Below are 13,979 nucleotides of genomic sequence, written 5' to 3'. Positions count from 1 at the left end.
AATACAGCTGCACTCACTATAAATAGAGCTCCGTCTAAAGCTGTCGAAAAGACTCCATACGAATTATGGTTTGGAAAGCCTCCAAATGTGTCTTTTCTTAAGATTTGGGGATGTGAAGTATACGTCAAACGATTAATTTCAGACAAACTTCATCCAAAATCTGACAAATGTATCCTTGTGGGCTATCTAAAGGAAACAAAGGGGTATTACTTCTACAATACATCTGAGAACAAGGTGTTTGTTGCTCGAGATGGTGTCTTTTTGGAGAAGGATCACATTTCCAAAATGACAAGTGGGAGAAAAGTAGACCTCGAAGAAATTTGAGTCGAACAACAAACTCTAGAGAATGCTCAAGATGACATTCAGGATGAAACTCAGAGATCTTTAGAAGAATCTGGTAAGAATCATGGTAAATCTAGAAATGTTACCCCGCGTAGATCGCAAAGATATAGATCTCAACCGGAAAGGTACTTAGGTATTTTGACGAACGAGAGCTATGACGTTCTATTACTTGAAAGTGATGAACCTGCGACTTACAAACAAGCTATGACGAGCCCAAGCTCCAAGCAATGGCAAGAAGCCATGCAATCTGAATTAGACTCCATGTCTGAAAACCAAGTATGGGATTTGGTCGATTTGCCAGATGGCTACCAAGCCATTGGAAGCAAATGGGTTTTCAAACTGAAAAAGGACAAGGATGGGAAACTTGAAGTTTTCAAAGCTAGATTGGTTGCAAAAGGTTACAGGCAAGTCCACGGTGTGGATTACGATGAAACCTTTTCACCAGTTGCAATGCTAAAGTCTATTCGGATAATGTTAGCAATCGCTGCATATTACGATTACGAAATATGGCAGATGGATGTCAAAACTGCTTTCTTAAACGGCGTTTTAACAGAAACTGTGTTTATGACACAGCCTGAAGGTTTTGAGGATCCAAAGAATGCTAAAAAGGTATGCAAGCTAAAGAAGTCAATCTACGGATTGAAGCAGGCATCCAGGAGCTGGAATATACGTTTTGATGAAGCAGTCAGTGACTTTGGTTTCATCAAGAACGCAGACGAATCTTGTGTATACAAGAAGGTCAGTGGGAGCAAAATTGCTTTCCTAGTATTATATGTCGACGACATATTACTTATCGGAAATGACATTCCTATGTTGAACTCTGTCAAGATTTGGCTTGGGAAATGTTTTTCGATGAAGGATCTAGGAGAAGCACAGTACATATTGGGCATCAAGATTTACGGAGATAGATCTAAAAGGATGATTGGACTTAGTCAAAGCACTTATATCAATAAGGTGCTTGATAGGTTCAAGATGGCGGACTCCAAGCGAGGCTACCTACCCATGTCTCATGGAATGACTCTAAGCAAGACTCAGTGTCCAAAAACACTTGATGAGCGTAGACGAATGAATGGGATTCCATATGCATCATTGATTGGTTCAATAATGTATGCTATGATATGTACACGCCCGGATGTTGCGTACGCACTCAGTGCTACGAGCAGATACCAGTCAGACCCAGGAGAGGCGCATTGGACTGCTGCCAAGAACATTCTGAAGTACCTGAAAAGGCACAAAGATGACTTCCTGGTCTATGGTGGAGATGATGAATTAATTGTTAAAGGCTATACGGATGCAAGTTTCCAAACCGACAAAGATGATTTCAGATCACAGTCTGGGTTTGTCTTCTGCCTCAACGGAGGAGCAGTAAGCTTGAAAAGTGCTAAGCAAAGCACCATTGCGGATTCTACAACTGAAGCGGAGTACATTGCTGCACATGAAGCAGCAAAGGAAGCTATATGGCTAAGGAAGTTCATAGGTGAACTTGGTGTAGTCCCCTCCATTAAAGGACCAATAGCCCTGTATTGTGACAATAACGGAGCTATTGCACAGGCAAAAGAGCCTAGACACCACCAGAGAGTCAAGCATGTACTTCGTAGATTTCACCTTCTACGAGAGTTCGTTGAAAGAAAAGAAGTCGAGATAAGCAAAATTGGAACTGATGACGACATATCAGATCCATTAACTAAACCTCTGCCGCAGGCGAAGCACAACTCGCACACTGCAGCTATGGGAATCAAGCATATTGGAGAATGGCTTTGATGTCTCTGTTTAATGTTTTAAAGTTTTAGAGTTTAAATCTTTGTAAAACAGTATTGGTTAATCATTCACAATAAATGAAAAGAATTCATTTTTCCATTTAATTTGTGGTTTATTAAATGATGAGTCCCTTCAATTTGACGATATATTCAAGATAGACTGTCAGGACCAGTCCTGTGACTAAGAAATGTCTATCAAGTGAACTTGAATGTCAAAGGTTGAAAATGGTCCCTAATCGGAGTTTTCTATAAAAATTGGACGCATAGAAAACGTTAGACGATTAGAATGCAAGATGACTAGTAGTTCTGTTTCTTGAACTATGTGGACATGGCAATGTCATAATCATTTGCATAGATACTTACTTTGGGAAGACTAGTATCAGACAAGACCTATGAAACTTTACTGTAAGAGATGAAAATCTGTCATAAGTAAATTTCATTAAATTATTAGACACTAAATCCTCAATACCTGAGTGATTTGAGATTACTTGTTTGAGAACTTGTTGCTTTGACGTTGACCAACCGTCGCACCGTAAAAGGAGGCTATAAAGGCAACGCTCAGGTAATCACCTATCAAACGAAGTCTAATCTCAAGATCGCAAGATTGGGATTGTCCTCCCATAAATCGGGATGAGATGCTTAAAAGTTGTACAAGGCCACTCGGAGAGCTAGAAACTGTGAAATGCATGGCCGTGCTCGGATGAATCATAGGCTATGATTATCTGTTTATTTGATCAGTTGAACTCTGAAACCGAGGAACACCTCTGGACATAATAAGGATGACAACTCTTACCTTATGTTCAAGAGCAAGCATCGAGCGACAAAGGAATTAGGAAATGCACACTTGTCCCTAAGGACAAGTGGGAGACTGAAGGAAATAATTCCCTTGGTCCAAGTATGCATTCTATGATAAGTCTAATAAATGCGGTTCAGTATTAATTAACAAGTTAATAATTCAGTGAGATCAAGTGAGCTGAATGCCTAGCTAGAGGCCGCTTCAGTTCAAGTGGAATTAATGATATTAATCCACAGCTTACTCTTGACTGAACCCGTAGGGTCACACAAATAGTACGTAAACGGATCAAGTATTTAATGGCATTAAATACTCCATCTATGAATATTCGGAATCGACGGATCTTGGTTTCAGTGGGAGCTGAGATCGTCACAGGCAAGAAATGAATACTCCGGAAACGATGATATTACCGGAAACGGAAATATGGATCGTATCGGAAATATAAATATTATCCAAGTCGTAGATGTTGCCGGAAACGGAAACATGGTACGTATCGGAAAATATTATCGGAAATGGAAATATTGCCAGAATCGGAAATATTGCCGGAAACGGAAATATTGTCAGAATCGGAAATATTATCGGAATCGGAAAATAATTCCGGAAACGGAAATATTAAATATTTGTTCGAAACGGAAATTAATTCCGGAATCGGAAATATTAAATATTGTTCGTATCGGAAATGAATTCCGGAATCGGAAATTTAATCGGAAGCGTATCGTACGAATAAGCATCGGACGAGGCCTGCCGGACGAGGGCCCAGCACGAAGCCAGGCCATCGCCCAGCAAGCCAAGCGCGCCACACGAACAGCCAAGGCCACGCCAGGCCCAGCGCAAGGCCAGGCCCAGAAGGCCGAGGCAGCGCGCACAGCGCGCACAGCGCGCGCAGCGCGCGCAGGAGCTACGTGGGCTTGTAGCTCGCGTAGGCCTCGCTGCGTGGGCTGCTGCTCGCACGCACGCGCATGGGCGGCCCATCGTGGCTGCCGTGTGTGTGTGCGTGAGTGTTTGTGTTCATGCACGATTCCTAAAACATGCAGAGTTCGGTTAATGATTAAATTCCTAATTCTATTAGATAAATTAATTAATTAGAGTTCTTGTAGGATTCTAGGTTTAATTAATTTGTATCTGAATAGGATTCCAATTCCCTTTCCACACCCCTATAAATATGTGGCCTGGGTTCACAATTTAGAACGAGTTTAAAAGTATTCAAAGTGAGTTTTTGAGAGAAAAATTCAATCACACATCTTGCTCAAAAGTGCCGAAAATTCTAGTACCTTAAGGGCGATTCTAGTTGGTCAATCTTAAGGCGGATCCGGACGTGCTGTGGACTATCTACGGAGGGACGACACTTGGAGTCCTAAAGACTTGTTCTTGTTCGGTTCGGGCGCAGCTAGGGAAGGCACGCAACAAAGAGTATGCATCTAAATTATGCTATATGATTATGTGTAAATAATATGTATTCCTGGGTTAATGGTTGTTTCCGCATGATTTATGTAATATCATATGTATCATAACCTAACACGCTCCTCGTATCCGCGTTTAATATATTTCCGATATATTACGGTTTTTTCATGAAATGCCCCTGAGGTTTGCAATAATGCACCAAATACCCCTGCGCGTTTTAAAATTCATAGAATACCCCTATTTTTTCCAACTGTTCATAAAATACACTTGGATTTAACGTCCGTTAGTCCTCCGTTAGTATGAATTTACGTTTTTTACCCTTATGTGGCTTAAATCCCATTCATCTGTACACTTTCTCTCTCTCCCACCCGACCCACCCAAACTTTCTCTCTCCTCCCACTGAACCAACACCACTCCTCACCCCGTCACCATCTTAGCCCCCGCTACCGTCGCCAACCTCGGTCAGGATTTGACTTTCTCTGGTGCACCGTCGATGGCATCGGTGACCCGGTCAACTCTCTATCTCCTCCATTGGCGTTGTCGACGAGTGAGATTTCATCAAGGTGAAAGGCGTTGATTAAGGGGAGGAGAAGACGGCGGGAGGAGTTGATCCCGGAGCGGAGGAGAGAGAATTAGAAAAAATCGGGTTGGCGGAGGAAGAGGAGCTTCCACCATTGTTGGGCGGAGATGACGGAGGAGGGGCAACACCAGAAACGTCCGTTGTTGGCGTGGTCATGGTGGGTGAATTCGGCGGCGATTTCGGTGGGAGAAATTAGGGTTTTGAGACCGGGTCGTTTGCTAGGGATGTTGCTATCATGCTATGCATCCTGAGACTTGGATTGATTTCCCTTTGCCTGAGGATGACGAGGATGAAGGTTTGATTCAACTTTCCTTCTTTATTTATTCAAGTTGTGAGCTGTCCAATTGTGTTTTTATCTTTGGTTTGATTCAATTTTTCTTATAATTTCGTTGAATTGTTGAATAATTTGTGCAAAAATAATGACCAGGAAGTTGAATTGCATAATTATAAACGGATAACGGGGAGAGAAAATGTGTGATAGATCCTGCAATGACCTCAGTTTGCGGTGCACCAGGTAATTTTTAGTGTTTTCCAGTTAAAATTTTATAAAATTTCGGCTAAAATTTCAGAATATTTTGTTAAAATGTTATTGATTTATTGGATTATAATGAATTGAAGCTAGATTGAGTGTGGTGTGCTTATTATTGACAATTTTGATTGTTCATTGTTCTGTAATTTTGTTTTTCCAATTTTATTACTCATGTTAGGGATAATTTTCAAGCAATTAGAACTCAGAAGGAGATTTCTTTTTAGGATTAGGTTTGTGGTTTTTCTTTGTGTTTTGGGTTGTATAGTTAGAATTTAGGTTGAGTTTCGTCGATGCGACAGTATGAATGTATGATCATATCAATTGCGCAACCTATGGTGCTTTTGGGAGCATTGAAGTATTGTGCTCGAAATGAATGCGGTTTAGAGACTCTGGACGCTAGCTGTACCTATATCTTCGACCAATTGGGACTGCACGACTAATTTGCGTTCTACCGGTGTGGTTCTTTCTATTTAAGGGTGGAAATGGCTCAAGCAAGGTAACCAAGAATGTGATGCATTGTAGTACAAGAGTGATTGTAAATGTTCATTGCAAGGGTATTATTACCGGCTTACTTTGAATTTTCAAGAGCTTTTATAGACTTTCAAATGTAATGGCAATGGCAATATAATCAGAGTTTTTGTAAAGCTACTCTGCAAATTAATCGGCTTTTTATGGAATATAATTCCTATTTATTGCTGGAAATTTGTTATAAACGGTTCTACTTCATTGCTAGGAAAATTAGAAATTCAAACTAGCCGTTGAATTCAAATTCTGCAGTTTTAAAGGAGTTTGGGTATTTGGTGCAAAGAACTTTATAAATTGGTGTATATTATGCAATAACTTTATATGTAGGTGTATTTTATGAATTATAAACATGACTTAACGGAGGACTAACTGAAAGTCATAATAGGGGTATTTTATGAACAGTTTGGAAAAAATAGGGGTATTATATGAATTTTGAAACGCGCAGGGGTATTTGGTGCATTATTGCAAACCTCAAGGGCATTTCATGAAAAAACCGGATATATTATTTATCGTTTTGTATACGCCGAATCACCGTTGTACGATACTATTTATTCGTTTCGCCTAGCTTACGAATATTCGCGATACGATATAAGATTCCGATGCAAGGTCGTATTGTATAATACATTTTCCAAACTAATTCCCGAAAAAGCTATTAAATGAATTTCCGATTCATTTAATCCGTTGATCTGTTACGTGTCATTGGTGTGACCTTGTAGGTTCAATCAAGAGTAAGCTGTGAGTTCAATATCCATTAGAACTCACTGATCGGAAGCATTGCTCCAGCTAGCTGTTCCGGTCACTTGATCTCACTTAAATTAATTGTTCGCAATTAATCTGAACCTTGGTATTAGACTTAATGCACCTTGGGTGGAGGACATATTTCCTTCAATCTCCCACTTGTCATTCAGACAAGTGTGCATCCACATTCCTTTGTCACTTAGTGTTACTTACTGAACATAAGGTAAGATCCAAGCCATCCTTATTAGGTCCAGAAGTGTTTCTCGGATTACAGAGTTCAACTGTCAAACTTTTGCAGAAGGTTAAGCCTAACCATTCTGAGCACGACCATGCATTTTACAGTATCTAACTCTCCGAGAGGCCTTGTTACACAACAACACCATATCCTATCAAAGATAGGAGGACAGTCCATTCTTGCAATCTATGAATACTCACTTTGATTCATAGTACGCCCAATAACTTGCTTTTATAGCCTCCTTTTACGGTGCGACGTTTAGCTAGTATCAAAGCGAACTAATTCTCAAACGAGCAGACATAATCGCTCATGTTCAGAGGAATGGTTTCTAATCACCATTAATGAGAACTACCTATGACACGACATTAATCTCTTAAAGTGTTCTCATGGTCAATCCGATACAAGATCCAATAAGTATCTATGCAAAAGATTCTGACATCCAGTCACTCTAGTTCAAGAAACGTAACTAAGTAATCTACTTGCAATCTAATCTTCATTAGTCATTGGTCGTCCACCTTTCAATGACCTGGATTAGGGATCCTTTGTGACTTCAATATTCAAGTTCACTTATGGGTGTTTCTTTGTCGAAGAATCCATATTGACATCCCATTTGAATGATTTGAATCACATGGACTTATCATTTAATTCTAAACCACAATTAAATGAATATGAAATAAATAAATTTCATAAATATGAAATGGTTAAACCAATTGATTTAAACATAGATCTAACAGATGTTCCAAAACAATACTTAGAAAATCAAAGCCATTCTCCAACATGCTTGATTCCCATGGTTGCTACATGTGCGTTGTCTTTCACTTGTGGCAACGGTTTAGTCAATGGATCCGCGACGTTGTCGTCATTTCCAACCTTGCAAATCTCGATTTCTTTTCTTTCAACGATCTCTCAAAGTATGTGAAATCGCCGCAGTACGTGCTTGGACTTCTGGTGGCTCCTAGGCTCCTTTGCCTGGGCAATGGCTCCGCTATTGTCGCAATACAAAGCCACTGGTCCTTTAATGTAGGGGACAACACCAAGTTCTTCGATGAACTTCCGAATCCAAACAGCTTCCTTTGCTGCTTCTGAGGAAGCAATGTACTCGGCTTCAGTTGTAGAATCCGCAATGGTGCTTTGCTTAGCACTTTTCCAGCTTACTGCTCCGCCGTTGAGGCAGAACACAAACCAAGACTGTGATCTGAAATCATCTCTGTCGGTTTGAAAGCTTGCGTCCGTATAGCCCTTAACAATCAACTCATCTGTACCACCATAAACCAGAAACTAATCCTTAGTCCTTTTCAGGTACTTTAGGATCTTCTTGGCAGCAGTCCAATGCGCCTCACCTGGTTCTGACTGGTACCTGCTCGTTGCACTGAGTGCGAATGAAACATCCGGCCTTGTACAAATCATAGCATACATGATGGATCTAATAGCCGAAGCGTATGGAATTCCACTCATCTTTCTACGCTCATCAGATGTTTTGGGACACTGATTCTTGCTTAGATATGTGCCATGTGACATGGGAAGATGGCCTCTCTTGGCTTCCATCATATTGAACCTAGCTAGCACTTTGTCAATGTAAGTGCTTTGGCTTAGTCCAATCATCCTCTTAGATCTATCCCTATAGATCTTGATGCCCAATATGTACTGTGCCTCTCCTAAGTCCTTCATTGAGAAACACTTCCCGAGCCAAGTCTTTACAGACTCCAACATAGGAATGTCGTTTCCGATAAGCAGTATGTCTTCAACATACAAGACTAGGAATGCAATTTTACTCCCACTGACCTTCTTGTATACACAAGATTCGTCCTGATTCTTGATGAAACCAAACTTATTGACTGCTTCATCAAATCGTTTATTCCAACTCCTTGATGCCTGCTTTAGTCCGTAGATGGACTTCTTAAGCTTGCATACCTAATGAATCATATTTATATAGGGTACTCTAAGCTCATTTAGGTTGCATTTCTAGGCATTTGTCTCATTTTAGTTGCATTTAGAGTCATAATTGCATAACTCATCGTTATTGTACTCTATTACGCTCCGTTTGTGTTTTCTTTGATATTTCAGGTGATTTTACAATCATTTGGGTGCTTTTGGAGTGTTTGGAGGTGGATCGAATGATCACCGGATGGTTTGAGTCGGAGACGAAGTGTTTGATCGGAGAATTGAGCTTTCCGGGGATGATTAGCTCGATGTATCGCTTGTGCATAGCCTCGCAAGATCCCTCGTTGGCTCGCAAGATCTCTCGTTGGCTCGCTACATCAATCGTCGTGCCTCATCGCTTCATGGTTGCTTGCTTCACTATGCCAGCAAGGGATGGTGCGCGAGATCCCTCGCTGCCTCGTTGCTCCGTTGCTTGTCTTGCTGCACTTCACTAGGCCAGCGAGGGATGGCTCGCTAGCTCCCTCGCTGCCTCGTTGCTCGTCGCCTTGGCCTGCTATGTATCTCACTAGGGCAACGAGGGATGGCTCGCTAGCTCCCTCGCTGCCTCGTTGCTCGTCGCCTTGGCTTGCTGCACTTCACTAGGCCAGCGAGGGATGGCTCGCTAGCTCCCTCGCTGCCTCGTTGCTCGTCGCCTTGGCCTGCTATGCATCTCACTAGGCCAGCGAGGGATGGCTTGCTAGCTCCCTCGCTGCCTCGTTGCTCGTCGCCTTGGCTTGCTGCACTTCACTCGGCCAGCGAGGGATGGCTCGCTAGCTCCCTCGCTGCCTTGCCTCGCCCCGTGCTCTACATTGCTACATTACATTGGGCCAGCGAGGGATGGTGTGCGAGATACCTCGCTTCCCATGCCTCGCCATCTCTCTTGCTTTAGACGCGGCTCGTGCTCGGGTTTGGCTGCCACGTCATCGCTCCATCGACCAATCATCGACAACTTTTATTTTTATTTTCTTATTTATTTATTTATTTTATTCTAGAAAATAGGAGCATATAAATACTCAAGGGAACTAATTTATTTCCCTCATGCTATTATTTCCTTAGAATTCTTTTGAACGCTTAGTTTTATTTTTCTCTCTTCACATTATTGAGCCCTAGTTCATTCCATTCAATTAATCAATATACAGGTATTTTCATAATTCTTCTTGCTTTTCTTCCTTTGAATTATCGTTTCTTATTATTGTTCATTATGAAATTCATTGTTAATTCATATTTCATGCTTGTTAATTCAATTATGAGCGAGTAGTTTTATTCTAGGGCTAAGTAAGGGAAGCCATGTTTATACCATGATTGATATGCATTAAAGTTTGTTAATTTATAGATTATTGCTGGAGTGATTCCTATTGATTTGTTTTAATAGTTGATTCATGTAATTGGCCAATATCGTGGATTGATTTTCTAGTAAATAGGAATTAGAATTGAAAAATCATATTCTTAGAGGCTTTGTGCAATTGGCAATTCTGATTATGTTAGCGACCGTATTGCATATGTTGGATTGAAAGTGTTAAGACCCGACCGTAGGATTAACATATACTTTAATTACTCGGCCTAGCCTATTCATTGTCGAATTGATTTGTGTTCTTGGATTGGTATAAGCATGGTGAACCGAACAGACGCCCTAGACCTTTAATTCATCGATAAATTACGCATTTTTATTATTGCTTTAGTTTTACTAGTTAATACTCAAAATCAACTTTCGTTTACTGAAATAGTTTCTTTAATTGGGCAAAAACTAATAGAACTTGTCTCCCTGTGGGATCGACTCGTATTTGCTAAGTATCTGCTAACAACAGACACCGTGCACTTGCGGTATCACTTTTTAATTCATCAAGTTTTTGGCGCCGTCGCCGGGGAGATGGCTAGATTCTATTAGCTTTAGTTTGATTATTTGAACTGTTTCCATTGTCTCATTGGAACTTTTAGTTCCAATTGAGGCAAATTTCACTGCGTTTTCTTGTCTGTTGTTTATGCCCAGGTCTGCTAGAACGGGTACCTTAGTTCCACCCGATCCCGATCCTGGTAAGACTCTTTGACAACTCAAAAAGAAACAACAAAAGAAGAAGCAGTCAGGGGTTCAAGACTCACAAACTCCACCGAGTCACACGATTTCTAAATCCTTGAAATCATATGGGGTTCCTTCCTCAAGCAATATTCCGACTGGGCTTACGATGCCAACTATCGAAGCAGTCAACTTTGAGATCAAGCCAGCTCTAATCTCCATGGTCTCACAAAATCAATATGGTGGCCATCCATCTGAGGAACCCACCAACCATCTGCAGAGGTTCAACCAACTATGTGGCACTATCACGCATCAAGGGGTCACTCAAGACAAATTGAAAGTAATGTTGTTTGGTTTTAGCCTCCGTGATAAGGCTCAAACATGGTTGAACGATGTCAAGGAGACAGAGTGGAGTGCTATTTCACAAGCCTTTCTAGAAGAATTCTTTCCACCCACCAAGACTGCTGAAATAAGACACAAGTTGACTACATTCACGCAAGAACCTGGAGAGTCACTTCGAGAAGCCTGGGATAGATTCAAGGCTTTGCAGCAGTCGTGTCCGCACCATAACATTGAAAAATGGTTCTTGGTTCAGATTTTCTACCATGGTTTGCAAGATGAAACAAAGAACACGGTTGATTCTGCAGCTGGGGGTGTTTTTCTTGACAAAGAAGTGGATGCAGGTTATGATTTCCTTGCCAATCTTGCTGCCAATCACTATAGCACCACCAGAACCACATCTAAAAGGGGAAAGATGGACGTTGATGCTTATGCTCTATTGTCCTCACAAGTGGCAGCCTTGAACCTAAAGATCGATGCTTTGAAGTCCCTTCAGTCTGGTACTCCCCCAATGAGTATCAATGCTATGTCTAGTGTACCTCCAGTGACAACTTCTTACTGCAAAGTTTGTGGCATCCAAGGTCACTTTGGTCATGAGTGCTCTTATAGTCCGCAAGATACCACGCAAATGGAACAAGTGAATGCTTTTCAACAGAGGCAACCCGATGACCCATATTCTTACTCATACAATCCAGGTTGGAGGAATCATCCAAATTCCTCATATCGGAGCAACAATGTTCAAAATCCTCAACCCCAACAACAATGTTCACAACCACAGTTCCATCCACCTCATCCACATGTTGCTAGGCCTCCATTCCCACAAGGAGCCTCACATAATTCTCCCCCGGGGTTTAATAGACCTCCACACCAAGGCTATCAACAACAACCTCCTCAGATTAATGCTACTCTAGAGCCTAACATGGGTGATCTGTACAAGCTCATAGCGAATATGCAGAAGACCTCAGAGATCGCTTAAAAGAATCACGATGAGAGCATAAAGGAGTTGAAGAATCAAAATAGAATGTTGGAGAACCAAGTTGCTCAACTCGCTGATACTTTGTCAAAAAGGCAACCGGGCAAACTTCCAGGGCAATCTACTTCATCTCAAGATCACACTAGAGAGAGTGCTTGTGCCATTGTTTTTCGGAGTGGTACTACATATGATGCCCCCTTGGTACCTACTGATTTTGGGGATCTCGAAAAGGGGAGAGAGCAGGCTAGAAGAAAGAAGGAAAGAGTCAAGGAGAAGGCTATTGATGATTCTCGCCCTTTTGTTCCCCGATTGCCATTTCCTCATCGACAATATAAGTCAAAGGGTGATCATCAGTCTGGTGAAGAGGCATATGTTGAAATTAAGACTGTGGATGTAGGGGTTGAAACCCCGGGTGCTGAGAATGAAATAGAAAAGAAGGAAAGCGACAAGGAGAAGGTTACTGATTCTCCCCCTTTTGCACCTACACTACCATATCCTCACCGAATGCAGAAAACAAAAGTTGATCAACAGTTCGGTAAGTTCTTGGCTATGGTCAAGAATCTTGAGGTAACGATTCCTTTCATTGATTTAATATCTCAGATTCCTATGTATGCAAAATATTTAAATGAATTAATCACTAAGAAAAGGGATCTTGGTGGTGTAGAGAGAGTGGCTCTAACTGAGGAGTGTAGTGCTATGTTACAAAACAAGTCTCCCCCTAAATTAAATGACCCCGGCAGTTTCTCCATCCCTTGTCATATAGGTGCTTTAATCATTGATAAGGCTCTATGTGATTTAGGTGCTAGTGTGTCCGTCATTCCCCTCTCTATTTATAAAAAGTTGAACATGGGAGAATTAAAATGTACCACCATTACTCTTCAAATGGCCGACCATTCTATTAAATACCCCTTAGGGGTTTTAGAAGACGTCCCCGTGAGAGTAGGTAAATTCTATATTCCTGTAGACTTTGTTGTGCTTGACATAGTAGAGGACACCCAGATTCCAATAATCTTAGGAAGACCATTCCTTCATACTGCGGGGGCAGTTATTGATGTTAAGAGAGGGAAGCTAACCTTGACTGTAGGGGATGACAAGGTGGTTTTTAACCTGTCTCATGTGATGAAAAGTCCAATGAAAGAAGTGTCTTGTTCTTTGAATACCTCTATTGCTAAGTTGCCTCATTCCAGTTCTAGAAATCTTTCAAATAATGCACTTGGCTTGAAAGGGTTTGCAGGTGATGATGATCCTGGAGATGCAGTTGATGCTAGTCCAAAAGTTGGAACAAGAGGTTCGGTACTCGATGGCACCGGGTTTGGTGCCCCTGATCGGTGAAGTTGTAAGTTTTTCCTTCCCCTCACTTTGGTTTTACTGTCGTGTTTTGTGCAGTGGGGACACTTCATCATTCTAGCTTGGGGGAGGGATATTCTATCCTTTATTGCTTTCTTAGTGTAATTTTATCGCTTTTGTAGGTGTTGTACGCTTTGTACCATCCATCAGGGGTGGGAGTTTACGTGCAACGAAAAAAATGTACTGCTTTCCTAGTGTTAATGTGAAGGAAATAGTGCCCTTGGTCCAAGTATGCATATAATATTAAGTCTAATAAATGCGGTTCAGTATTAATTAACAACTTAATAATTCAGTGAGATCAAGTGAGCTGAATGCCTGACTAGAGGCCACTTCAGTTCAAGTGGAATTAATTATATTAATCCACAACTTACTCTTGACTGAACCCGTAGGGTCACACAAATAGTACGTAAACGGATCAAGTATTTAATGGCATTAAATACTCCATCTATGGATATTCGGAATCGACGAATCTTGGTTTCAGTGGGAGCT

General features: G+C 41.3%; 1 protein-coding gene, 1 long non-coding RNA gene and 1 other non-coding gene across 3 annotated transcripts; 2 read left to right on the top strand and 1 right to left on the bottom strand.

Annotated features, from left to right (window-relative positions):
- Positions 1-5,002: 5,002 nt before the first annotated feature.
- Positions 5,003-6,104, top strand: LOC130461229 (uncharacterized). The gene is made up of 3 exons (XR_008921632.1): positions 5,003-5,168; positions 5,301-5,387; positions 5,878-6,104. It is a non-coding gene; the product is annotated as an uncharacterized lncRNA (long non-coding RNA).
- Positions 6,105-11,297: 5,193 nt separating this feature from the next.
- On the bottom strand, positions 11,298-11,404 carry LOC130462255 (small nucleolar RNA R71). Its single transcript, XR_008922355.1, has one exon. It is a non-coding gene; the product is annotated as a small nucleolar RNA R71 (small nucleolar RNA).
- Positions 11,405-12,191: 787 nt separating this feature from the next.
- On the top strand, positions 12,192-13,475 carry LOC110780114 (uncharacterized). The gene has a single exon (XM_021984542.2). It carries the CDS (start codon positions 12,192-12,194, stop codon positions 13,473-13,475), a length of 1,284 nt encoding a protein of 427 aa, XP_021840234.2.
- Positions 13,476-13,979: the final 504 nt, after the last annotated feature.

Source organism: Spinacia oleracea, chromosome 5 (genome assembly GCF_020520425.1).
Source record: "Spinacia oleracea cultivar Varoflay chromosome 5, BTI_SOV_V1, whole genome shotgun sequence".
NCBI lineage: Eukaryota > Viridiplantae > Streptophyta > Magnoliopsida > Caryophyllales > Amaranthaceae > Spinacia > Spinacia oleracea.
This window is presented reverse-complemented; position numbering and strand designations above follow the sequence as displayed.